Genomic DNA, 25789 nt, shown 5'->3' with positions numbered 1-25789 from the left:
AATAGTTGCACTTCATTTGGTGCCTAGTACCACCAACCCTTTGACAATGTTGCCATCCACTATCCTCACTTGTTGGCCAAATCCAGACATTTCTTTAGGTTTAAGTAGATACTAGATAATTAGATATAGATTAGATATGAGTATGAGTGTATGACCTATGTTTATGTGAGACTGTGAGTCCAGTCTACTCGACACCCTCGCTATTCTAAATTTATAATATTATATACAGTTTCATAATCTAATCAATAAAGATGATTTTATGTTCTAAACCCTAAGAAGCTCCAAAACTTGTCCAATATAAGAAAATAAAAACATAAGGTCACTAATTTGAAAATAAAAAAAATTAAAAAATATATATAAAATGAAAACTATAATCTGTAAAATGCACATTAACATGTTCTACTATGATTAACACATCATATTCTACCATTAAAACAGCAAAACATTCAATAAAAAATGATTTTTTGAATTTTCAAAAAAAGGGCCAAAAATAGTGCTTAAATAGAAAAAAATAAATAGAAAATGACATCAAGAATATGTAAAATGCATATTAACATGTTTTACTATGATTAACACATCACATTCTATCATTAAAATAGCAAAACATTCAATAAAAAATGATTTTTCGAATTTTCAAAAAAAGCACTGAAAATAGTGCGTAAATAGAAAAAAATAAAAAAAATAGAAAATGATATCGAGAATCTGTAAAATGCACATTAACATGTTCTATTATGATTAACACATCATATTCTATCATTAAAACAACAAAACATTAAATAAAAAAATGATTTTTCGAATTTTCAAAAAAAGCGCCGAAAATAGTGTGTAAATAGAAAAAAATAAAAAATATAGAAAATGACATTAAGAATCTGTAAAATACACATTAACGTGTTCTACTATGATTAACACACCATATTCTATCATTAAAACAACAAAACATTCAATAAAAAATGATTTTTTGAATTTTCAAAAAAAGGGCCGAAAATAGTGCGTAAATAGAAAAAAATAAAAAAACAGAAAATGGCATCAAGAATCTGTAAAATGCACATTAACATGTTCTACTATGATTAACACATCATATTCTATCATTAAAACAACAAAACATTCAATAAAAATGATTTTTCGAATTTTCAAAAAAAGGGCCGAAAATAGTGCGTAAATAGAAAAAAATAAAATAAAAAATAGAAAATGACGCCAAGAGTCTGTAAAATGCACATTAACATGTTCTATTATGATTAACACATCATATTCTATCATTAAAACAACAAAACGTTCAATAAAAATGATTTTTCAAATTTTGAAAAAAAGGGCAAAAAATAGTGCGTAAATAGAAAAAAATAAAAAAATAGAAAATGACATCAAGAATCTGTAAAATGCACATTAACATGTTCTACTATGATTAACACATCATATTCTACCATTAAAACAGTAAAACATTCGATAAAAAGTTTAAATACCTATTTTTGAGAAATTTTTGGAAAATGGCCTACCGAGCTTCGAATCAAGAAAATCTTTAATATACGTTGTTTTTCTCTGAAATATAAAGCTAAGATTGGTTGAAAATAGTGAAAGATTGATTGAGGAAGTGTTTGGAAGAAAGAAATTTGTAAAAAAGTGAAAAAATAGACCTTAAAAAGGCCAAAAAACTGGTTACCATTTTTTGACCATTACGGTTTGGCCGTTACTGGGTGGTAACGGCCGTTACGCTCCGTAAAGGCCGTTACGTATACAATATCGAAGGGGTGCCCGATACGGCCCCGTATCGCGTAACGGCATCGGCCGTTACCGATACGTAACTGCCGATATAGGCGTATCGTATCCGATTCGGGACACCTTGTGCCCGGGGGTGGTGTACCTTGGGAGCACTATACCCGATAATGTATATTAAATTATGTTACACCTGTAGAGTACTATACTGGTTTGACTTAGTCATAGGATAGCTAGATAAAACAAACTGTATAGCCTATCCATTGTAACCATACTTTCCCTTTAAATAGACTTGCAAGGAGAAGAGGTGATACATGAGAAATCTCTCTCTCTCTCTCTCTCTCTCTCTCTCTCTCTCTCTTATTAATTTATCTCTAAATCTGTCTCATGTTCTTTCAATCTTCATTATGTGATACACAAGCTAGACACGTACAAGAGGAGATCTAATCCAGATGGATGGATGGAATTTTTGCCCTTCCACTTTGTATATTATGCAAGTGGCATATGTATATGATGATCTGAACCTTTTGATGCATTGAGTCAACCATGACAGGGTTACATTCCAAAAATTATGATGAGACGATTTGAGCCATTTAAAAACTCGTTTATGAAATTGCTGAAGTTATTTTCATACGACATATTCACTTGGTTAGGATAAATTGGATTATCATATGCACATGCCACGTCTGGGTGTTCACCTCAGTGAATTTGATACCTTCCCTATAGAAATGTTATTATGTACACTAATTATCATCATAGCCTGGCGCCAGCTTGACCTGATCTGACCAGTCAGACCAATGAGCTGATCTGAGCATGGCCCAGTTACTAATCGTGCTTGAACTTTTGGACTTGACCTAACCGGATCTGACGGTGTAGGTGTCCATGCTCTTGCTGGACCCATGATGGGCCAAGCTGAAAACTCAACAGACTGGCTTGATCTGTCACTCTTACTTCTGTGGGACCTATATGCCGTTGCTGTTTAGGAAATGGATACAAAGAAGATTGGTTATGACGCTGCATTTCTCAAAAATCCAGGATATGGATATGGATGTGGGTGCCCCATTTGTTACTGGAATTTCATATTGTTTCCATGATCATTCGATTAACTTTTAGCTCTGGGAGAAAGCTTGGATGATGATGATTATGATGATTAAGCTTTAGTTCCATTGAACAAGATATTGTTCTTTAACTTCTCTAACATGCAAAGTTCAATATATCTGTCAATATTACAATTTTTATAGTGCACGGATGTATTTTGACATGTGATGGAATTTTTAGAAATTTGTAACTTATCTAATACAACAGGATGCAGTTAAAAATACCTCCTACAAGTTCCTAGTATCTAGTATTGGTATTGGTATCATGTCATGTCTGACATGATATGTTCAAGATACGGAAGTATCTGGGAATCACATGCTCATACTAGACCTAGTTGTGTACTTGCATTTAGACATGAAGTCCATGTCATTGATCTGGACCATCCGTGCTGTCCAATCACTCTCTATTGGAAACTGTGCTAGAGTAGATCACTAGGAGGATCCTATCCACCTGATCACTTTCCAGCAAAAATGGTTATTTGGATTCATTCTTATAAATGGATCCATTAATCAATAAGAACCGTTCATTTGGTATGGCCTAGCGTTTGTTGCGTGAGACTCAAGGATTACTTCAATTAGATGATCTAATCACTCCTTTTGTGGCTTAAAAAACACTTATATGAGAAAGGACCAACGTTTGATGGTTATGGTCATCTAATCAGTGTGATCAGTAGTCTATAAAGATTGCCATCTTGATTGATAATAGGGCTGCGCACATATGCAAATGTTAGTGGTTGCCCAATAAGATTTACTTGGTTTTTGAGTATTTCTACACATGTGCATGCACACACATTAATAACTAAATGCCCATAGGTATATCTGTTTATGTATACATTGTAGTGACATATGTTAGGGATTCCGGGTCCTTACTCTTGCCCGGGTGGTCGACTCTCAGGAGTTTCAACTCCCGGACAAGGGTTTGAGTACCCATAGGTGGTGAAATTCCACCAGCATGAGTGTGTGGGGTGTGTGTGCGTGTGTAAAATAAAAATAAAATAAAATAAAATAAAAATTGTTAGGGATTCCTGCTTTATACATCCTATTTGCTATTAAAGAGCTTTCCATCTATAATGCCACTTGCACGAGGGTTACTTACGAGATCATTGGTTGCATGGTTTCCTTTTTCTGAAACTTTCAGTATCCACTGGAGCTGGACTCATGGGGGCTTCTACAAAAGCATATATTATCAGACTATTTGAATCATGAGGTAATTTTGACACTTTATTCTATTACTGTGTTTTTTTTTTTTACCTTTTTTAATACTTGTTAAGGGTATTGATACTGACTGTGGGAATTGGTTACATTATTGAGTACTTGGTGACCTCAGCAACACAATCACCAAATGCACATACAATAGTAATAGCTTCAAATGTGTAGATCTATCTTAGTAATATAAATAAAAAAACATATAAAGGGCATTGAAATAACTTGATACACAATAATTTTTAAATTTATATGTACATAGCAGCCAAAAGCAAGAAAAAAACAGATATCTCCAGAAGCGTGTTGTCAGCCTATGTCCTACGTGTCCCATATGCATTCTTTATGGAAATATTTGTTGCGTCAATGAATTGATATTTAGTCTGCTTCTTCTTACTCTTTAAAAAAAAAAAAAAAAAAAAAAAAAAACTAAAACCTACTTAAAAAATTAATGCCATAATCAAAGGGAAAATCCGAAATAATTGAAGCTCTGCAACTTGAAGCATGCCGTAATTTGACTGCTCTGAACAAATATTTTCTAAAACATCAGAAATGCTCTTCAGTATACAAGTGGATCCACAATCATTTTCAAAGTTTGATAAAGCTATTACACTGCCTGTAAGGGGAGGTAATGGATTGAAGTGCAAACTGCAAGGCAAAAACCAGGTTATGGCTTGATGGCACTGTGGCTACTTTATGACTTTAGAGAATATGGGCTTGTTTTCATTTCTCTATTTGTTTTAATGCAAGGGCTCTTACAAAGTTTTTTCTTTTGGATCCTTTGTCATGTTATAATTTCTATTGAACAAGTTTTTCAAGTTCCCCATCTAATACCATATCTTCTGATGTAGGGTGAACTTGAGACTTGATGGTTGACCATGTCGGTCAAGAAAATAATTTTTTTTTTTTTTCTTCTTATTTTGGTATACACAACTTTTTTTAGAAAATATGAACGTTGTCTGCTCTATGTTGGTTGTGTAATTTTGCTGCTTGTTGTATTCTTTGTCCTGGTTTTGCCAGGCTGTCTTCAATAAAATTTATGCATAATCCTTCAAAAAAAAAAAAATACAACTTTTTTTTAAGGAAATATATTAGTATGGTAGACCAACAACCATACTTCAAACTAGACCAATACATGCACTGCATATGCATAAAATGTACAGAAGATAGAGTAAACATCCAAATAGGCATTTTCATTTTTTTTTTCCTGATTGGATTTCTTTTTACTAATATGACTGATATGAGTACCAGCACACCGGTATCCACCGTTGTATCGATTTTTGGCATGACTGAAATGGGAACTGATATCAATATTTTAGAGCCTTGATCCAAATCTATTGGGATTTTGAACTCTAGATCTTTTAGGATCCATTTCGATTGAGGGCATTTGGATACCTGGGAATGCCAATCTTCACTTGAAGTGCGATTTTTGTATTTGGGGGGCTGTTTTTCATTGGAATACCTGGATATTCAAATGCCCCATGGGCATATAAATACCCCAAAAACAGGGAATCACAATGTCCAATAAAGATATGGGTTTTCAGATTTCCATTGGCAACTATCCTCTTAAAGAGGAGAGGGATGGACAATCAAACATGTGATGGTTGGGATCACTTGACCAAAGTGATTTTTTTAGTGGGATGGCAATCAAAGGTGAGAGACCCACATGATGTAGGGTTTAAATCAAAGATGGCACCATTTGTGGTCTAATCAATATGGATTGTCCATTTCATAGCCATTGATTGAAGAGCTAGAATCATTTGACCAAAGTGATTTTGTGAGGAATGAGCAATCATACGAGTAGCCCGGTTATTCCCCTTTGTATGTATATCCATAACCGCTCTCCTATGACCGCCCATTACTATAACTGGGCCGTGACTGAGTGCTGTACCTACTGCTGGAGTCAGTCATCCCATAGCTGCAGTACCCACCATGTGCATAAGGTAGGATGGAAGTGGTGCTTCCCTACTTTGAATTAATGCCCGCGAACAACATGCTCTCTCTAAGAGACTCCTGCCCGTGTGGGGCCTTCTTCTACTTACCCGTCCGAGGCTCGAAATGCCAACTCGGCTCCCCTACTTTGTGTGAAGATGATGGACAAGATCCATAGTCTTAGTCGTGAGGGACATGGTCAAAGTCTGCCTCTTCAGTGATCTTGTTAACCAATCACTAATTTTGACCCATCGTGTGAGCATCATCATCGCCATCTCCACCCTTGTCACAACTGCTGCCACCCTCGTTGCTCTCATTACCACCCTTGCCATCACCACCGTCATCACCCCCCTTGGCATTGTCATCACCCCCATCTCCTCCATGAGATGGGGATAAGATCTTCTCATCATTGTCATCACTCTACATCACCCAACTCTGTAGTGTACTCTAAGAAGATGCCTCATGACCAATGTTGTCAAACTGCATATGTGGTTTTGTGTGATCGCATATGCCTGTGTGCATATGCGATCGCACATTCGCATATGCGGTCACACACGTTTTTTGAAAAAAAAATGAAAAAATAAGGGGGAAAATTTTAAAAAATTGTAGAAAAATCCAAGAATTTAGGAGAAACATTCCTAAGTTAACAGATAACTAATATAGTAATTATATGTATATAAAATTAGTTTCTGACTTGTTAGAAAAATGAATGAAGTACATCAAATTCAACATTCAACAATATAGTTAAGTAACAAAATAATCAATAGGCTATTTATTGTACAAATACAATTTTGAAGTTACATCTTAATATTTATTATTTATGCACTATAACGCTAACACTAACACTACTTACAAGTTTCAAGTTACAGCTTAGTTACACTAAGTTATACTACAATAAGTTATAACTTAGTTAGACTAACACTACGTTACATTCAACAATATACTTGCACAACTTATAGTTACAAGTTACACTACTTGCTAAAGTTCGATTTTTTGCAAAAAAAAATAAAAAAATAAAATAATGTGCTAATAGTTAGCAGATATGCGATCGCATATGCTGTATGCAATTGCATATCCTCACACATTCGGCATATGCGATAATGGCATATGCAATATGCATATGGCAATTCACATATGCGAATATGAGGTCGCATATAACAACATTGCTCATGACCCTCATCAGTATGTATTGGACTCCTCATCAATGCATCGAAAGAGTCGGCCCGAGTCCTTTGCTCTTCCATGACCTAGTTGATGTCAATACCCAGAGATGAGGTTCCTTCGCACATTGTTTGATTAGGGCCTCCATAAGCATCATTCAAGGCAATTGATGTCACCTACTTGTAAAGTCAGTCCTTAGTATGACCATCATCACCAAGATGGGCCTCCATGTCTATAACCATCATCTCCAATGGGTCACACTCTACAACCTGCCTATGTTTTGCTTGCAACTGCCTCTCCTTATAACTTCATATTACAGTGACACAAATACTAGCTTCCATAGCTTCTCATAGTCCAACTTGTTCCTCTTGTTGGTGTGGATGAGCAACCATTTATTCCATTTCCTTTCGGTGCTAGCACACAAATTGCCAATAACTATAGTGTGGGAACCTTGACTCCGTGCATGGATTGCCACTTGGCTACCAATTCATTATGAGTATGTGTTAGTTCAATGCAATAACATTTAGCATGGGGGCAAGACTTCCAACTTCTAAATTCCAACTAATTCATATACTGACATGACATCATCTTATCCCTCAATGCTTTTGTAGATGTGGACGAGAATTGGCCTTTAACATTTCGAAAAAGCAATAGATGTCAATTACAATTTACAAGTATTAATAATTCATCCAATATTTAGATCATTATACCGTAATAAACTAAAAGACTAAATCCATTATTACCTCATTCCCAATTTTTTTCTTTTCCTATTATTTTTGGAAATATCTTATCATAAACCTGGTGGGTCACCATCTTCAGATGGTCACCATCTTCAGATCATTGTTCTTCAAGAGGTTAAGTGCATATAGGTACTTTAAGTTCAAAAACTATTTTGAAACCCAAAGATTATTTAATCAGGAACATAAAAATGTGCAACATTTAAACAAAGGTCGTATTTACAAACTTGAGTATTACGTAATCTACTACTAGTAGAAACAAATGATATCAAGCATAAGTAACTTACTGGCCTGGTGAAGTGGATGCTCAAGGGTCTTCAACCCTACCGCCTATGATCTGGAGCACCAATCTTTGCAAATTAGGTTCATCGAATGCATCAACTCGAACATGGACTCCGCCAATGACCCTTTGCCCTCATTTCATAGCAAATGTGTCGCCCTCATTTATATCCCCTTTACACTCTTGGTGCATCATCGCCGACAACCATGGTTATGGTAATAAAAAATAGTTACGTTATGACCATAATGGCTGTTTCGTAACAGTAACAGTGGTGCCTCGTCCTATAATCCAGGGCCGTAAAAAAAAGGCCCAGAACAGACCAATACACGGGGGTCCTAGGGAATTGGTAAGTCTATATCCAGATTATAATTTCAAGTCTGGAGGCCTTGTTTCTGGCTAGGAAGGGGAAGATGGGTTGATCAGTGCCGACTTGAAGATTTTAAGCTGAAATGTGTGGGGCTTGGGGTTTCAACATAAAAGGGGCAAGATAAAAGTTGTGTCGCAGATGGAAAGCTCAGGTGGTTATGTTTTAGGAAACTAAGTTGCAACCAATTGATAGGAAAGTGATGGATTCTTTATGGAGTGTCTCCTTGAAATACTGGATTGCTATCAATTCTGTTGGCTCGGCATAGGGTATACTGTTGGGCTGGTATTATAATATCTAGTTCAAGGTGGACTGGTGGGGAGGTTTCTTTTCAGTTTCAATGGTGCTTGGAGATATTGTGTCAGGGTTCTAGTGGTGCTTCATGTCAGTGTATGGGTTGAACTAGTGTTCCAAATATCGGTATCGCGTTACATATTGCACCCTTGGGATACGGATACGTATCGGTTATTGCATGGGATATATCGATTGTATCGCGTAATGTATCCATGGTGTGCCGTAAAGGCGTTACGATGCCGTAAACAAGGTGTCCCGTATCCGTCCGTATCTGTTACAATACGGCCATATCGGCCGATATGTAACGGTAACGGCCGACACTGTTACGCGATACAGGGTCGAAACGGGCACCCCCCGATTCTGTGACCGTAACGGCCCTGTAATGGCTATTACCCGTAACGGCTATTACAGGCCAAAAGAAAAAAAAAAAGGAAAAAAAATATACCTTTTTTTTTTGTTTCTTTTCTTCTTCTTCATCTTCTTCTCCTTCTCCTTCTTCTTCCTCTTCTTCCTCTTCTTCTTCTTCTCGGATTGCTGCGGCTGCGGGCCTTCTTCTTCTTCTTCTTCTCCCCCCCCTCTCTCTCCCTCTAGTGTACCACACACCAGCTATATAGCTGCTGTATGTACGTGTCATGCCAAGACGAGCGCTGACACTCCTCGAGCTCTGAGTTGCACGAATGGTTCAAAGTAGATCAAAGTTACATGGGCTCGACAGTGATGTATTTATTATATATCTACACCGTTCATCTATTTTTAGAGATCATTTCAGAGCATTACCCAAAAAATGAATTATATCCAAAGATCGTCTGGACCACACCAAAAATAGCAGCAGAGATAATGATTTTCACCGTTAAACAATTCGTAGGGCCCACCATAACGTTTATTTTCCATCCAATCCGTTCATAAGGCCAAAAAGACTTGAATGAAGAGGAAAAACAAATTTCATATTGATCCAAAACTTCTGTGATCCCAAAAAGGGTTTCAATGGTACATGTTCAATCCTCCACTGCTTTTTGCAGTGTGGTCCACTTGATAATTAAGATCTGTATTATTTTTCGCGTCAAGCCTTAAGACGAGCTCGTCAAATGAATGAACGGTTTGGATATGACACATACCTCATTATCAGATCCACAAGACTTGTTGACGTCAATACAACAGCTATATAGGTGTGTACGCTGTTATCGCTCCACATGCCGCGTGGGCCCCACCATGATGTATGTATTTTATCCATGCCGTCCATCCATTTTGCCACATCATTTAGGTCATGATCCAAAAAAATAGTAAGATCCAAATCTCAGGTGGACCACACCATAGGAAATAGTGGTTATAGAATGCTCACCATTAAAAATTTCAAAATTTCTTAGGGTCCACTGTAATGTTTATTTTCCATATAACCTGTTAATTGGGTCATGCTGACGTGGATGAAGGGAAAACACACGTCAGCTTGATCTAAAACTTTTGTTGCCCCCAATAAATTTTTAATGGTGGACGTTTAATTATTGTTGTTTCTTATTGTGCGGTCCACCTGAGCTTTGGATCTGCCTCATTTTTGGGCTCATGCCCTAAAATTATTTGGCAAAATGGATGGACGGTGTGGATATAACACACTCATCACAGGTGGGGCCCAAAAAACTTTGACACTCGTGTGCTACACTTCACAATCCGAGTCCCGCCTAATTCGGGCCCTTAAAAAATTGTACACGAGACATGTATTAACTTAAAATTTACCAATTAAATTATGGACTGTAGTTGTTAACTCACAATGCCAAAATCAAATTGTTTGAATAGTTTTAATTGTTAATTTATGGACGCTTATTTTTTAAAATAGGGCCTTTTGATTTTATTTTTTTTTCATGATTCACTATCCAATAAATGTCCACCAATTCATAAGTGGGATAATGCTAATAAATTGCATGAATTTGAGGATGATTTGGGGCATGGATTGGTCCTCCAAGTCAGCCCCAAATTGGCAACGCTATCTACCAGAATTTAATTTCATTTTTTTAAAGAACTATTGGGAGAAATGATATGAACTTGTTAAGTATATAAATTAAATATTTAGAAAATTAAATATATGAGTTTTATAGTCAAATTCAGATTATCTGGTTCATAAATTCATCAGACAGTCCAATACAATTTCTCACCAAAGAGTAGACTGTTGCACCACCATAAACATGTTTCAATTTATAAATGAATACATATTTGAAATGCTTAGAATAGTCCGGATTTAATCCATATTTTTTTAATATTTTTTTGGGAAAAAAATTGCACCATTACGGGCCGTTACGCCCTCGTATCGCCGTTACACCCCCGTATCCGTATCGGAGGGCACCGTTACGCCAACTGATACCGACATGGGATACCTTGACCGTAAAGGCCGTTACACGTTACGGGGTCGTAACGGCCGTAACAACCGTTATGGAAAAAAATGACCCGTAATTGCCGTTAACGACACGTTACATCCCTTGTAAAGGTCATAATAGCCTCGTTATGGTCTATTATGGGACAAACGCATGTTTTTCATACTTTTTAATCAACAGTACGGGGCAGATACATGTTTTTTTGGGGGTTTTCAATAAATAAAAAAAATAAAAAAGAGAGACTGTAATGGCCGTTACTGGGCTGTAACCATCGTTATGCCCCGTATTATAAAGGTAACGATGGTGGCTGTTACGACCACCGTTACTGTTACGGAACACCTTGAATGTATCACTGTTGTTGGAAACATGGGGAAACATTGGAAATTAGTCGATTTTTTCGATGAAATTTCAGTGATTGTTAAAAAAGACATCAATACACACTTACAAATGAAAACATTACAAAAATCAAGTGCACATGATAGGTTTTCTTTATATGGGGTCCTAATCTATGCATTTTCTAACTGAATTGATGCAAGTAAATTAAAAGTCTATTCATATAATTTATAAATGTAAGAAGACGTGTGTAAGCACAAGCAATACATTCAAAAGCAAAAGAAGGTTCACTAGATTAGGTTACATGCATGTTTGGTTTTGATTTTTTTCAATTTTCCGCAGCTCGGTCATGCTCCTCCAAATCTCGAAATTGAAGCTCCCAATCCATGATTCTTCATACAAAATATGAAAAATCATGGATTTGTAACAATTTGACACTGATTTAACATGATTTATAGAAAAAAGGATCGAAAATTAAAAAAATGCTCACTGGATCGAACATGGGAGATATATCCCACTACTTATGCATTTCGTATCGCACAGGTGGGATATAAGATATATTGTGGGATATATCGGTTGATATCGTCGATATTTAAAACACTGGTGAACACTGGGTGCAACCAATGTTTGAAATATTGGTATCGCGTTACGTATCGCATCCTTGGGATACAAATACATATCAGTTGTCACATGGGATATATCGTTTGTATCGGGTAATTTATCACACTTTTTGGGAAACATGAGGAAACAGTAGGAAGTGCACATAATAGGTATCATTTGTATAGGGTCCAAAGCTGTGCGTTGTCTAACTGAACTAATGCTATTATATTCAAATTGAATGCATAACATTTAGAGTGTATGTGATGTTCATTTCATCAAACACTCCTAAATACTTCGAAATTGGTCTTAATTGACAGTTGGTTGAAGGGAATATTTTTTTTAAAATAAAAATTAATATTTTAATAATTTTTAATTAAAAATGATTTTTATTTTCCGAAAATTGACAAGGACTTAACAAATTAGTAGATTAGCCCTCATACATGCTTGATGTCATGTTTGGAGTGCAACATTGGAAGCAATTTGTGAGAAATTGGAGAAATTTCGAATTTTTCCCAAATCAGACCACCTATACTCAAATTTCGAAATGAGAGTGTATATGATGATCATTTCATCAAATGCTCCTAAATACTTCGAAATAGTCTCAATTAACAGCTGGTTGAAGGAAATTTCGAAAAAAACTGGAGAACATGAAGAACCAATGGATACAAAATCAAATCTCCAACTCCATGATTTTTCATGCAAAACATGAAGAACCAGTGGATTTGTAACCATTTGCATTGATTTAACGTAATTTCAACAACAACAACAACAAAAAAAAAAAACGGATTGGAAATTGAAAATGTTCACCTGATCGAACATCTGGGATATATCGGCACTACCTAACCTGTGAGTTTCGTATCGCACAGTTGGGATACAAGTTATATCGTGGGATATATTGGCCAATATTGTCAATATTTAAAACATTGGGTGCAACAGGTGGTGCAGGGAAGCTGAATTGCAGATTGTATTTCCTCATTTCTATTCCTTGGCGGCTCACAAGGATGCAAAAGTACAGATATTTTGAAGCAGTGAGTGGTATGATTATTTGGAATCCATTGGTCATAAGAGATGTCACAGAAGAGGAAGAGTTGGAAGTTTTTGAACTGATAAATCATCTGTCGTCGGTTGCAATTGATATAAAGGACTTTCTTCTTTTGAGAAGGGATCCATCCAATCTTCTCGGTTAAGTCGTTGGCCAAGAGATTGATCCTTGAGTGTCAGTAGCTCTGACGGGCTGGGTTTGGAATTCTAACGCCCTCCCAGGGCCACAGTGTTTGCGTGGCTGGCTGGGTGCAAATCGTATCTTAATGGTGGATCTTCTTTAAATCCATGTGGGTGCGGGTCTGAGCAGTTCCACATGGTTTGAGTCATGCCAATCACAATCCAGAAACTGTTCGACACTCGGAGAATACAGCATTCATGTTAAAGGCACAAATCCATGTAGCAAATTTTTGTCGTTGAATTCCTATGGAGGATATGGAAGGAATGTCACAATCACAATTTTGAGGGAGTTCAACACCTTGTTTTCTCATGGGCGGAAGCAGTGTGGGTTTGCCACGTCCATATGGTCTGGAGAAAGTGCCCCTCTCTTGATTGTCCTGCCAGTTTGTTGTATGCTTTGGCCTTTGGACCCTTTTCTTGCTAATAAAAATCCTTCTTGCCACTCAAAAAAAAAAAGAAGTTCCATATCATTCATCATTTTCGGCCTCTAGAGGGATCTCTAGATCATTCAGCAACAAGGAAAATTTATTGGCGCTCCACGTGCTATGATACCTGGGCACTTTGAAATTGGTAGCATATTTGATCCTTCATTTTTGTGTAAAATCCAAGTGCCATACCAATATTTGCATCCTTGTCATGCCTTTGCCACACCTGGATATAATAATCCATAGTTAATGAGATTACTATAGCAATATGTGTGCTTAGTTTATTAAGTATTTGACTTCCAAGGAAAGCAACTATTGAATCTTTAAGTTGATAGCTGATACTAGGGACCTGATAAGAGGGAAATGTCACTTTGTCTCTTTGCAAATTGCTTTCAGTTTGGGGTGATGTCATCACTACTGGCAAATGACCTGCAGATCTGTATTGTACTAACCTCCAACCAAGTGACACTCCCACTTCAGACTTGACTTACAGATCTGCTCCCTCTTCCTAGGAATTTACACTCGCTAATATTCCAGAACAGCTTCCCCACTCCGCACTCAAAACCCTCCCTCTCAGGCTTTGAGCAGCTAAGCTTCAAACCCTACGTTCCCCCATCAATTCCTGTCTTTCTTAAGCTTAATATTTACCTAGTGAGGGGAACATGAGGTTTGGTAGGTGTTATAGGTGTCATCCTAGTTGCATTTGCCTGACAGACCTTTTTGTTGTTGATGGTACTAAGTTGCAGTTGACATACTGAGAATGGTTCTTGATTTAGTATGGTCATTTTCGTTTGTTTTTATTCTGATCCAGATAATTTTCTCGATGTTAATCAATATATGAACAGAGCTTACTTCCCTGGAAGATTTAAGAGTTATGTTCAGTTACTTCTTGACATCAGAGAGGTCAGTGGTAAAGATGTTTGACTAGTTAGGTTGGACTTTCTGCAGCATGTTTGACTAGTAGTGGTCCAAGGGATTGTTTTACATTTTGAAGGTCGGTGTGTTGTTTTTATTTTTATTGGACTAGAAATTCCTGATTAAAAAAAAAATGCAATCTGGTGTCGAGTCCACAGTTATTAAGCCGTTGCTGTTACTGTCTATATGATTATATCTAGTTTGCAACCATTTAATGCATTCAGCATATCTCTCATTTGCTGTTATCCTGTTACTAATTTTTGAGTTAATGGAAAAATTAATGTACTCATGTTTATTGTTTGAAAAGCATCAGCTGACTATCATTATTGAATGTCATCAGGGACACGAGTTGACATTACGTGTCCTCTACAGGTTATTTGGAGAAGCAGAACAGGATCATGACTTCTTCTCATCTACAACTGCCACTTCAATTTATGAAAAATTTCTGTCTACTGTGGTGTGTATTCGTCATTATGTTTCCTTCAATTAATCAAATCCTTGATCCTTTCGTGTGTCCAATATGCTTCTAAGTAAAAAGCTGTGTGTAGGCTGAAACACTTCGAGACTCATTTCCAGCTTCGGATAAATCTCTAAGTAGATTACTTGGTGAAGCGCCTTATCTTCCAAAGACAGCCTTTAAACTGTTAGAGTGCTTGTGCTCTCCTGGAAGCAATGAAAAGAATGACAAGGAATCACAAAGTGGAGACCGTGTTACTCAAGGTCTCAGTGCTGTATGGAGCTTGATTTTGCAAAGGCCTTCCATTAGAGATATTTGTTTGAAGATTGCTTTACAGGTTATCATCCTTGAACATTTTGTTCTTATATATATATATATATATTCAGCCCTTAAAAATTTAGATTGTATTAATTTCTGTTACATTTATGGTGTTAGAAAAGATATGAGATTAAACGGGAAAGAAGTCGTGAGAGAGTTAAGATCCTCTTTCACTTGGTCTCTTTTATTTAAACGATCATAACCATTACATGGTGATAGGAATAGTTACATAAAATAAATACAAGCATACGATGATTCAAAGGAGTACCAAAGATAGTGTACGTAATGGAACGTAACATTTCTAATGCTCCCCCTCAAGCTAGATCATGGATATTGTTGATGCTGATTTCTCGTTAACCCTTCTTGGACCCTTGAGTACCTGCACAGAGAACAAAAAGGAAGACCTTGGCTAATGTAGGGGACCCTCCGATGCCAAAGTCAGGAATCCGGGTCTTTGTAGAGATTATGTAAGGGTAGAGATAATGTGCGTGTACCTTTCACCATTAGGGGTCTCCTTATTTATAGTAGAGGGTAGATCGTATCCTAAACGGATCCTCCCTGTTTAGTAGGTACATCTTGTAGTCGGATTAGAACTCCAAACTTAATAGGAGATTTCCGAGATCCTTGGCGAGGATCTCGGGATCTCGAACTGATCGCGAATTAGTTTCTGCGATCCTTAGAGAAAAAGATCAGATAGGTCTTCCTTCATATTAGGTCGGTCATTGTCTAGAGATTGAGGCGTAGTCGTCCGAACTTCGATTAAGGTCGGCTAACGGAAGTCACACAGTTGACCGAACTATAAGAAGGTCGGCATCACGTCACCGATTAAACCGATCAAGGGTCCTTGTGATCTCCAGTTCCGAGCAACCCCCTCTAGAGGCTTAAGCACATCGGCTTTTTCTTCTTCCTTTTTATTTTTATTTATTTATTTATTTTTATCTCGGATCTAATGTAATGCACTATCTGGAGCTTCATCAATATAATCCAAGTTTTCTTTTAGCACAATGTTTGTATGCGAAATTTTCCTAAGTAGGAAGGACGATCGTTCTCACAGTCATTGAAGATCTGGTCCCTTTTACTTAGGGCCGATCAATTGGTTAGGGCTTTTCTCCTCCTTATGCCAAGGGGAGCCCTAAGTAGTCCTCCGTTGATTGGGCACGTTAGTAGCGTGTGGCTGAGCCTCTTTTTGGAGGGTCGGCCTCTTGATAAGAGTTGTTCCTCCCACACATTATGGGAAACCCTTTAGTAGATATTTGGTAGACGATCATTAGTAGATACAGAAGTAGAAAGTAGACTCGGAAAGTTTTATTGCACTAGTTCCCCTAAGGACTGTACATATTCGATCGTATATTTGGTGCAAGTTGGTCCTTAAGGCGTAGTAGATTTTGAGGTGATCGACATTCCATCGATGTGGCAGGAGCCGGCCTTCCAAGTCTTCATGTCGATATGATCCAGGTTAGCTCATGCTGGTTACCACATAGGGCCCCTCCAGTTTGGCCCTAAGGTTCCCGAGCCGGGTTCCTCAGTATTTTGGAAAGTCCTGCGGAGAACTAGGTCCTCGGCTTGGAACCTCCTCGTCTTCACTTTAGAATTGTAGAAATGGGCGACCCGTTGTTGGTGGATCGCGATCCTGACCCGAGCTTGTTCTCTTGATTCTTCAATAAGATCGAGGTCTAGCACCATCAACTTGATATTTTGTTGCTCATTGTAGGACGAGATCCGGGCAGTTGGAAGTCCGATCTCGACCGGGGTAATGGCTTCAATGCCAAAGGCCAAGGAAAAGGGGGTCTCTTTGGAAGGGCTATAACTAGATCGGATTCGTTCACACTTGGCTTTGTTAGAAACTCAATTGGGATCAACTTGGGAATTTCGTCTTTGGCGGCAGTAGCTAGTTTTGCCAGCATGTCGGCTTTAGAGTTTTCCACGTGAGGAATGAGACCAATATCACACTTCTGGAACTTGCCGACGAGTTCTCTAGATTTTAGTAGGTAGGCTTTCATACGCTCTTTTTTAGCCTGATATTCGTCGGTTATCTGGTTGACAATGAGCTGAGAGTCGCTGTACACATTGAGATATTGGACTCCCATGGTGGCGGCCAGCCTAAGCCCGGCTAGCAGTGCTTCATATTCCGTAACATTATTGGAGGCTTGGAATCCAAATCTTAAGGCATACTGTAAGCATGTATTTGGAGTCTCCAGGACTATACCGGGCCCGCTAGCTTTAGATTTGGAAGAGCCGTCGACGTATGATGTCCATGTTGGTTGGTTGGGAGAAATTGAGGATGGCTTGGGCTGAATGCTCGGATTGGAGTTTAGCTTGAGCTGATTGCTCGGATCGGAGTTTAGCTCGGGTTGAATGCTCGGATCGGAATATAGCTCGGGCTGAATGCTCGGATCTTGGTCATGCCCGGGAGTGAGCTCAGCAATAAAATCGGCCACTGCTTGGCCCTTGATTAGTGTGCGGGGATGGAATTTAATTTCAAACTTACTGAGTTCGATCGCCCATTTTGTAAACCTCCCCGATGCTTCATGCTTTTGCAGTACTTGGCGAAGGGGCTGATCAGTTGGGATGATGATAGTATGTGCTTGAAAATATAGCCGTAAACGTCGAGATGAGACTACCAGGGCCAACGCCAATTTCTCCATGTCTGGGTATCTGGTTTCCGCAGAGACCAAGGCTTTATTGACGTAATATCTGGGAGTTGCTTCCCTTCATGCTCTCTGATCATGGTTGAACTAACTGCTGCGGCAGAAACTGCCAAATACAGCAATAACGATTCTCCTTGCTCAGGTTTTGAAAGTAGTGGTGGGGATCCTAGATATTGTTTGAGTTGCTGAAAAACAAGCTCACATTCCTCTGACCAATCTGCCATCTGCTTCCCTCTTAATTGCTTGAAGAAAGGAAGGCATTTGTCGGTTGCTTGAGACATAAAACGGTTCAATGAAGCGATCTTTCCTGTCAGGCACTGGATATCTTTTGTTGTCTTTGGCGAGCTCATAACTAGCAGAGCCTGAATATTGTTAGGGTTCGCCTCGTTTCCTCTCTGGCCGACTAGGAATCCGACAAACTTTCCCGAGCTAACGCCAAAGGCGCATTTGCTCGTATTCAATTTCATTTGGTATTCTCGAAGGATTAAGAACTTCTCTTCGAGATCTGATACATGGTTTATAGCTTTAATGCTCTTGACAAGCATATCATCTATGTAAACTTCCATTGTCCGCCCGATTTGGCGAGCGAACATCTTGTTGACGAGCCTTTGATACGTGGCCCCGGCGTTCTTCAAACTAAACGGCATGACTTTGTAGTAATAAAGACCTTTATCGGTGATGAAGGTTGTCTTCTGCTATGCATGGCGATTTGATTGTAGCCTGAATAGGCGTCCATGAAGCTTAGTAACTCATGCCCTGCTGTGCTGTCGACAAACTGGTCGATCCTCGGGAGAGAAGCTATCCTTGGGCTAGGCTTTGTTCAGGTTGGTATAATCAACACAGACTCGCCACTTCCCATTGGACTTTTTAACCAGAACTACGTTGGCTATCCCGTCCGGATAGTAGATCTCCTCTATGAACCCAACTTTGAGGAGCTTCTCCACTTCTTCCCCGATTATGGCATATCGCTTGGGGCCGAGCGGTTTGCGCTTCTGTCGTATTGGCCGATGGTCGGGGTCGACATTCAACCGATGAACCATGACCTTCGGGTCGATGCCGGGCATATCTTGATGAGACCATGCGAAGACATCAATGTACCGTCGAAGGAGGTCCACAATCTCATCTCGTAGTGGAGGTGCTAGAGACGACCCGATCTGTACTGTTTGGGTAAGATTGGAGCTGGTGAGCGGTACAGGAACGAGATCCTCCATGGGACGTTCTCTTTGGTTTGAGTCTTCTCGAGGATCCAGACGTGTTATGTTCATCGTTTGATGTTGAGCTCTTAACGCCATTGTGTAACATTGCTGAGCTTCATGTTGATCTCCTCTAACCAACTTCGCACCATGCTTGGTCGGAAACCTCATTGCGAGGTGATAAGTTGAGACCACCGCTCGCAAAGCATTGAGGGAAGGTTGGCTGAGGATTGCGTTGTAGACGTATGGGCAATCCACTACTAAGAAGTCTATCATTGTAGTTACTTGGTTCTTCCCATCCCCGATGGTGAGCGGGAGCTGTACCGACCCTTTCGGCTTGACTTTGCCTCTCGAGAATCCGAGCAATGGGGTTTTAACGGCTCGAAGTCGAGACTGTCTGACTCCCACTTTGTCGAATGCCTGGGCAAAGAGGATGTTGGCCGAGCTTCCGGTATCCACAAGGATTCAGAATACTTTGCGGTTGGATATGGGCATCGTGACGACAAACGCGTCGTCATGAGGATGGTGGATTCCTTTGGTGTCCTCTTTTGTAAAGGTCAGGCCGCAAGACACTATTTTTTGTTCTTTCGAGGGCCTGCTGGTGGTAAGGATCTCATGTTCCGAGCTAGAATGGTTGATGCTTCTAGTGTGAGTTCTCCGGGCTCGATTTAAGTCTCCTCCACCAGCGGGCCCACCGAAGATGGTGCGATTTCCCTGGTTGGTTCGTTGTCAATGGGCTGTTCATTCTTCGACTCGACCCGATCTCCTCTTCCGCTGACGACTCTCGTAGATGCCTATTACGAATGAGCACTTCGATTTCCTCTTTGAGGTCGAAGCAATCACTTGTTGAATGGTTGTGATCTCGATGAAAATGGCCATACTTTCGCTTATTTCGTTTGTCGGGATTGGACTTCATTTTGCTAGGCCATTTGAGGACGCGCTTGTCTTGGATTTCCATAAGAACCTGCTTGGGTGTCTTCTTCTTTTTTTATTTTTAACATGCACACACACCGTAGTGGGATTTCACCACCTATGGGTATTCGAACCCTTGACCAGGTGTCGAAACTCCTAAGAGTCTACTACCAGAGCAAGAGTAAGGACCCCTGCTTGGGTGTCTTATTGAGGGGAGTATATGTACTGAACTTGCTGTCGGGTCGCTTGTTCGGACCTTGACTCCCTTGCCGTTGGTCGTTCTTCCTTTTCTTCCTTCCGCTGGTCGAGCCGATCTCTTCCTTCGGTTGTTGTTCTTTGGCCGCTATTTGCTTATTCTGAACGGCCTTTCGTAGGGTAGAAGCTTCCTCAGTGTTGGAATACTTCCATGACCTATTTAGAAGGTCGGCCATTGTCGTCGGAGGATTCTTGTCGAGCGAGAAGATCCCCCCATTATTATAGTCAGAGCAATCTCCTCGGAGTTTGCTCGCACCTGCATTGCTTCAAGATTGAATCGCTTGATGTAGTCCTTCAGCAACTCTCCTTCTTTCTGAATGATATGGAGGAGATGAGAAGCCAGTTTGAGCCTTTCCTTCTCTTCGATAAAGTTTGTAATGAAAACTTTTCTGAGCTGGGAGAAGGAACTGATAGACTATGGTTTCAATTGCCTGAACCACTTTTGAGTTGCTCCTGTTAGAGTTAGGGGAAATACACGGCACATGACCGCAGTGGATGCGTTGTGCAGCTCCATCCAGACCCTGAACGATTCCAGATGCTCGGATGGGTTTGTTGTTTCGGAAAATTGAGCAATCTGCTACATACGGAACCTATCCGGCAGTTGTGCTTGCATAATGTCGGCGGTAAATGGAGGCTCAGTTTCCTCCATTATTTCCTCAACTGGGGTCGGAGCATTTGCACGGTACGTCGCATATTGCCGATTTGACCACGTAAGTCTTTTAGCTCGACATCCCATGGTTCGCCGCTTTCAGCCACAGCCTCATCGGTTACTTCGGGAGCTTTGCCGTGCTTCTTTCTGTCTAGTTCGTGACGAAGGTCGGAAGCAGGTAGAGCTGCGGTACCAGAGACATGAGAAGGTGTTGGTCTTGCCGACCAAGCTGTCGGCTCCTGTGGGACGTGGGGTTGAGGGTGGTTCTGGACCAATTGGTCAGCTTCCTGCTCGGCCTGTTGTGTGCATCGAGGTTGTAGTTGCTCCAGTAACTGTCTCATGGAGTTATGTTATTGTTTAATGCTTCAACTTGTTGCTCAAGGGAGTGAAGCCATCCTCTCATATTGCAGGACCGTGGCACCAGTCTCGTAGGTGCGGAATCAGCCTGCTATTGGGAGGTGGAATCCCGTTGAATACCAAGCTGCTTCGCCGGTGCGCGGTCAACCGCAATGGAGGAGGCATGAGCCTTCTTGTTCCCTTTGGCCATTGTTGAACATGTGAGACGATGGTGATAGCTTTCGGTGTCATTCTCATAGACGACGCCAAACTGTTGATGTTGATTTCTGGTTAACCCTTCTTGGACCCTTGAGTACCTGCACAAAAAACAAAAAGGAAGACCCTGGCTAACGCAGGGGACCCTCTGATGCCAAAGTCAAGAATCCGGGTCTTTGTAGAGATTGTGTAAGGGTAGAGAGAATGTGCCTGTACCTTTCACCATTAGGGGTCTCCTTATTTATAGTAGAGGGGAGATCGTATACTAAACGGATCCTCCCTGTTTAGTAGGTACGTATTGTAGTCGAATTAGAACTCCAAACGTATAGGAGATCTTCCGAGATTCTCATCGAGGATCTCGAGATCCCGAACTGATTGCGAATTAGTTTCCGTGAACCTTAGAGAAAAGATCAGATAGGTCTTCCTTCATATTAGGTCGGTCATTGTCCAAACATCGATGCATAGTCGTTCGAACTTCGATTAAGGTCGACTAACAGAGGTCACATAGCTGACTGAACTATAAGAAGGTCTCTGTCATGTCGCTAATTAAACCGACCAAGGGTTCTTGTGATCTCCAGTTCCTGTAGCCTTTAACCTCTTCTTGAGGCCGACCTTAGTCGCGTTGACCTTGGTTGTCCGACCTTAATGTTCAGTCGGATGGTTGGGCTTTTCCTTGCTCTTAGCTCAATGGACCATGCTAGATCTCGGTCCGACCAAATCCCATGGGTCGGTATATTTTTCCCATAACAGACATCAATCATGCCCAGCTTGGCTAAGATCTTCTTGATTTGATGGCTATTGCTAGTTTATTTATTTATAATTTTTGCCAATTGATTGCAAGAGAATAATGAGTAATCTCTTCATCACTTCTTGTGAACAAAGTGACAATACACCAAAATTCTTGGTTCTTTAGTGAAAGACCATATTATTTGCAATATGAACGGAGCTTAATTGTTATAGTGAGGAATTGGAGTTAATGTATCAAACGGTATATATTATGAAGAGAGATTCTATCCATATTTCAAGGGAAATTATACCCCCCCCCCCCCCCCAAAGATTATCAAAATTTGTTAAAAGAAGAATGCCAAAGGCAAAGACAAAAGTAGGCAAGACCTGCTACAACCCAAAGAAAACAAAAACAAGCCAAAGGCAAAGAAACAAGCCATGTCGGCTACAACCCAAAGAGGGAAGAGAGAATACAAGGGTCAGAAATCAAGAGATAGGACAACCACTTTGCAACGTCCATTATGATGAAGGAGACCACCGGAGTGATAGGAGTGGAGGAATTCAGGAAGCAACAATTGCTCCTCTCCTTCCAAATGGCCCAAAGAAGCCATGATGATTAGGTGCCAAATTGCTTTGTGGTTTCTAGCACCTTCATTGTGCCAAGTGAACAAAAGATCATCGGCTGCAAAAGGCATGACCCAGGATGTGTGGAAAAAGGTTAGAATGCATGACCACACCCCATGGGTGAAGGGGCAGTGGATGAAGAGGTGGTTGATCAAATTTGTGTTTTCCGTACATAGAAGGTAGTTGTTAGAAACAATGTTCGAAATATTGGTATCGTGTCACGTATCGCACCCTTGGTATATAAATATGTATCTGTTATCGCATGGGATATCAGTTGTATCGCATAATGTATCACTGTTGTTGGAAACATGGGGAAACATTGGAGATTGGTCAAAGTTTTTAATGAAATTTCAGTGATTGTTAAAAAAGACATCAATACACACTTACAAAAAAATAATTGCACATAATAGGTTTTCTTTATATGGGGCCCTAATCTATGCGCTGTCTAATTGAATTGATGCAAGTATATTTAAAGTTTATTCATATAATTTATAAATGTAAGAAGATGTGTGGAAACACAAACAATATATTCAAAAGCAAAAGAAGAATAACTAGATCAGGTTACACACATGTTTGATTTATGTTTGGACGCAAAGATTGCAACCGATTTGCGAGAAATTGGGAAAATTTTGATTTTTTTCAATTTTCCACAACTCGGTCATTCTCATCCAAAATTTGAAATTTAAGCTCCCAATCCATGATTTTCCATGCAAAACATAAAAAATCATGGAATTGTAACAATTTGACACTAATTTAACATAATTTACAGAAAAAAATGATCGGAAATAAAAAAATGCTCACTAGATCGAACATGTGGGATATATCCCACTACTTTTGTGTTTCGTATCGCATAGGTGGAATACAAGATATATCAGCCGATATCGTCGATATTTAAAACACTGGTTAGGAAGAAACATCCCTCTTTTTGTGTTGGTTGTCCCCCTAGTAAGAAGCCAAATGAACTCAACAACCTAACAAGGGAAGGAAAACAACATTGACTATTAGATGGGGATCCACTAAGAAGCTTGAACAATGAGCTGACCGAGAGCATGGCCGAGCAATTTAAGGATCACAGTAGCATGTCTTCGACTCTCGAGGAGGGGTGGACGCCACTTAAAAGCTCTAGAACTTAAGGAAGTCATCCATCTCAGAATCTGATAGATTTCTCTTGCAAAGATGATGCTGGATTCTAGACCTCGTGTCAGAGAAACAATTGGCTGTGGATATAGACCCGTTCGAGGTGACTTGGGCCAGGTTGGGGAAAAGAGAGAGGAGAGGCTTATCGAAAGACTAGCACTCCATCTAGAAACGTATGTGGGACCCATTCCCAAGAGAGAAGAAGCCTTCTGGAATTTGTGACCCCATATTAGCGATGGCCTTCCGCACTCTAGAGGCTCTGTAAAGGGAGGAGTTGGAAAACCATCCTCCATTAGACGTCCCATACTTGTTGTCAATGATCTCTCTCCACCAGCTACCTATCTCCAAGCTAAATTCCTAGGTCCATTTACTGAGAAGGGTTGAATTAAATCACAGCCCAATCTTTGATACTGGCACCCCCATTTGATATAGGCTTGCAAACTTCCGACCAACTAAGAATGTGGAACTTGCGGTTATTGTTGCTCCCATTCAACAAAAAATTCTCTCCTTAGCATCTCAAGCCTAACCAAAATAGACTTCGGATATCAAAAGAGGGAGAGGAAGTATGTTGGAAGGTTGGAGAGGGCGGCTTTATTAAGGGTCAAGCATCCCCCAAGAGACAAGGAGTGACACTTCTAGCGAGATAGTTTCCGCTCAACTCATTTGATAAGCACATCCCACAAATGCTTGACAGGCTTCCCTATGCATGGAGGAAGACTAACGTAGGAGGAGGGGAAGAAACCTAGCTTGCAACAAAAAAATGGTGCTAAATGAGGAAGGGAGTGAATGAGAGATTAATGCAAGGATCTTTGTTTTGGAGAGATTTATCTTAAAACCAAAGACAACCTCAAAACAACAAACAACTTTTTAGAGATTTTCGATAGATGGTTCTTTAGTATCACAAAAGAGGAGAGTATCATCGGCTAACTGAGCACGTGAAATATAGGGACGAGAATTCAGCACCTCAAATCCACTTACGAGGTCGACTAGCACACCTTTACCTAGCATTCTACTAAAGCCTTCAACAACAATGACAAAAAGGAAGGGGAAAAGCAGGTCGCCTTGTCTCAAACCTCTGGAAGATTGAAAGAAACCTTTGGATTATCCATTAACCAGAATAGAGAAATTTGGCAGAGGAAATGCAGACCGGGATCCATTTGCGCTATCTCGACCTAAAGCCAAGACGACCCAGCATCCCACAAATGCAATAATCACTAGTAGATCTTTTGTTATCACTTATTAGATAACCTTCTAATTAGCATCACAATATCCACTCCCATTCAAGTGATGATAGTACAACAACCTTTTTCATAAAACAGATTTTAAATACCGAAGAGTGCACTAGATAGCCTTCATGATGTGCATGGGGTCATGGATAAAATTACTCACTATGCTGATTGCACAAGTAATGTTTGGTTGAGTGATGGTCGAGTAGATAAATATGTCAACAAGATGGTATAAATATGTGGATCACTCCATATTTAAGTTTTATTCTCACAAAGACAATGATTCATTTAAGTGGGAGGATCTACAATTTTTTCACTTAGTATGCCATCTTTAGTAAGTAGATCAAGGATGTACTTTCTTTGGAGGTGAATATGCCTTAAAACTTCAATTTCAAGTAGGTAGTACATGAGTCAAGGATTTTTATGTCAAATACTTTTTCCGAATATGATATCACTTTTTCCATTT

General features: G+C 39.7%; 1 protein-coding gene across 8 annotated transcripts in view; it reads left to right on the top strand.

The window, feature by feature from the left end:
• LOC131253301 (uncharacterized) overlaps window positions 1–25789 on the top strand; it is a 145370-nt gene that overhangs the window by 51058 nt on the left and 68523 nt on the right. For all 8 annotated transcript variants that reach the window (XM_058254255.1, XM_058254256.1, XM_058254253.1 and 5 more), the window contains exons 10-12: window positions 3943–4011; window positions 14967–15083; window positions 15175–15420. In XM_058254255.1, coding sequence (XP_058110238.1) covers window positions 3943–4011; window positions 14967–15083; window positions 15175–15420 — 432 coding nt within the window. The remainder of the gene's footprint in view (window positions 1–3942; window positions 4012–14966; window positions 15084–15174; window positions 15421–25789) is intronic.

Source organism: Magnolia sinica, chromosome 8, assembly GCF_029962835.1.
Source record: "Magnolia sinica isolate HGM2019 chromosome 8, MsV1, whole genome shotgun sequence".
Lineage (NCBI taxonomy): Eukaryota > Viridiplantae > Streptophyta > Magnoliopsida > Magnoliales > Magnoliaceae > Magnolia > Magnolia sinica.
Note: the sequence above shows the minus strand (reverse complement) of the source record. Positions and strands in the feature narration are given on the sequence as shown.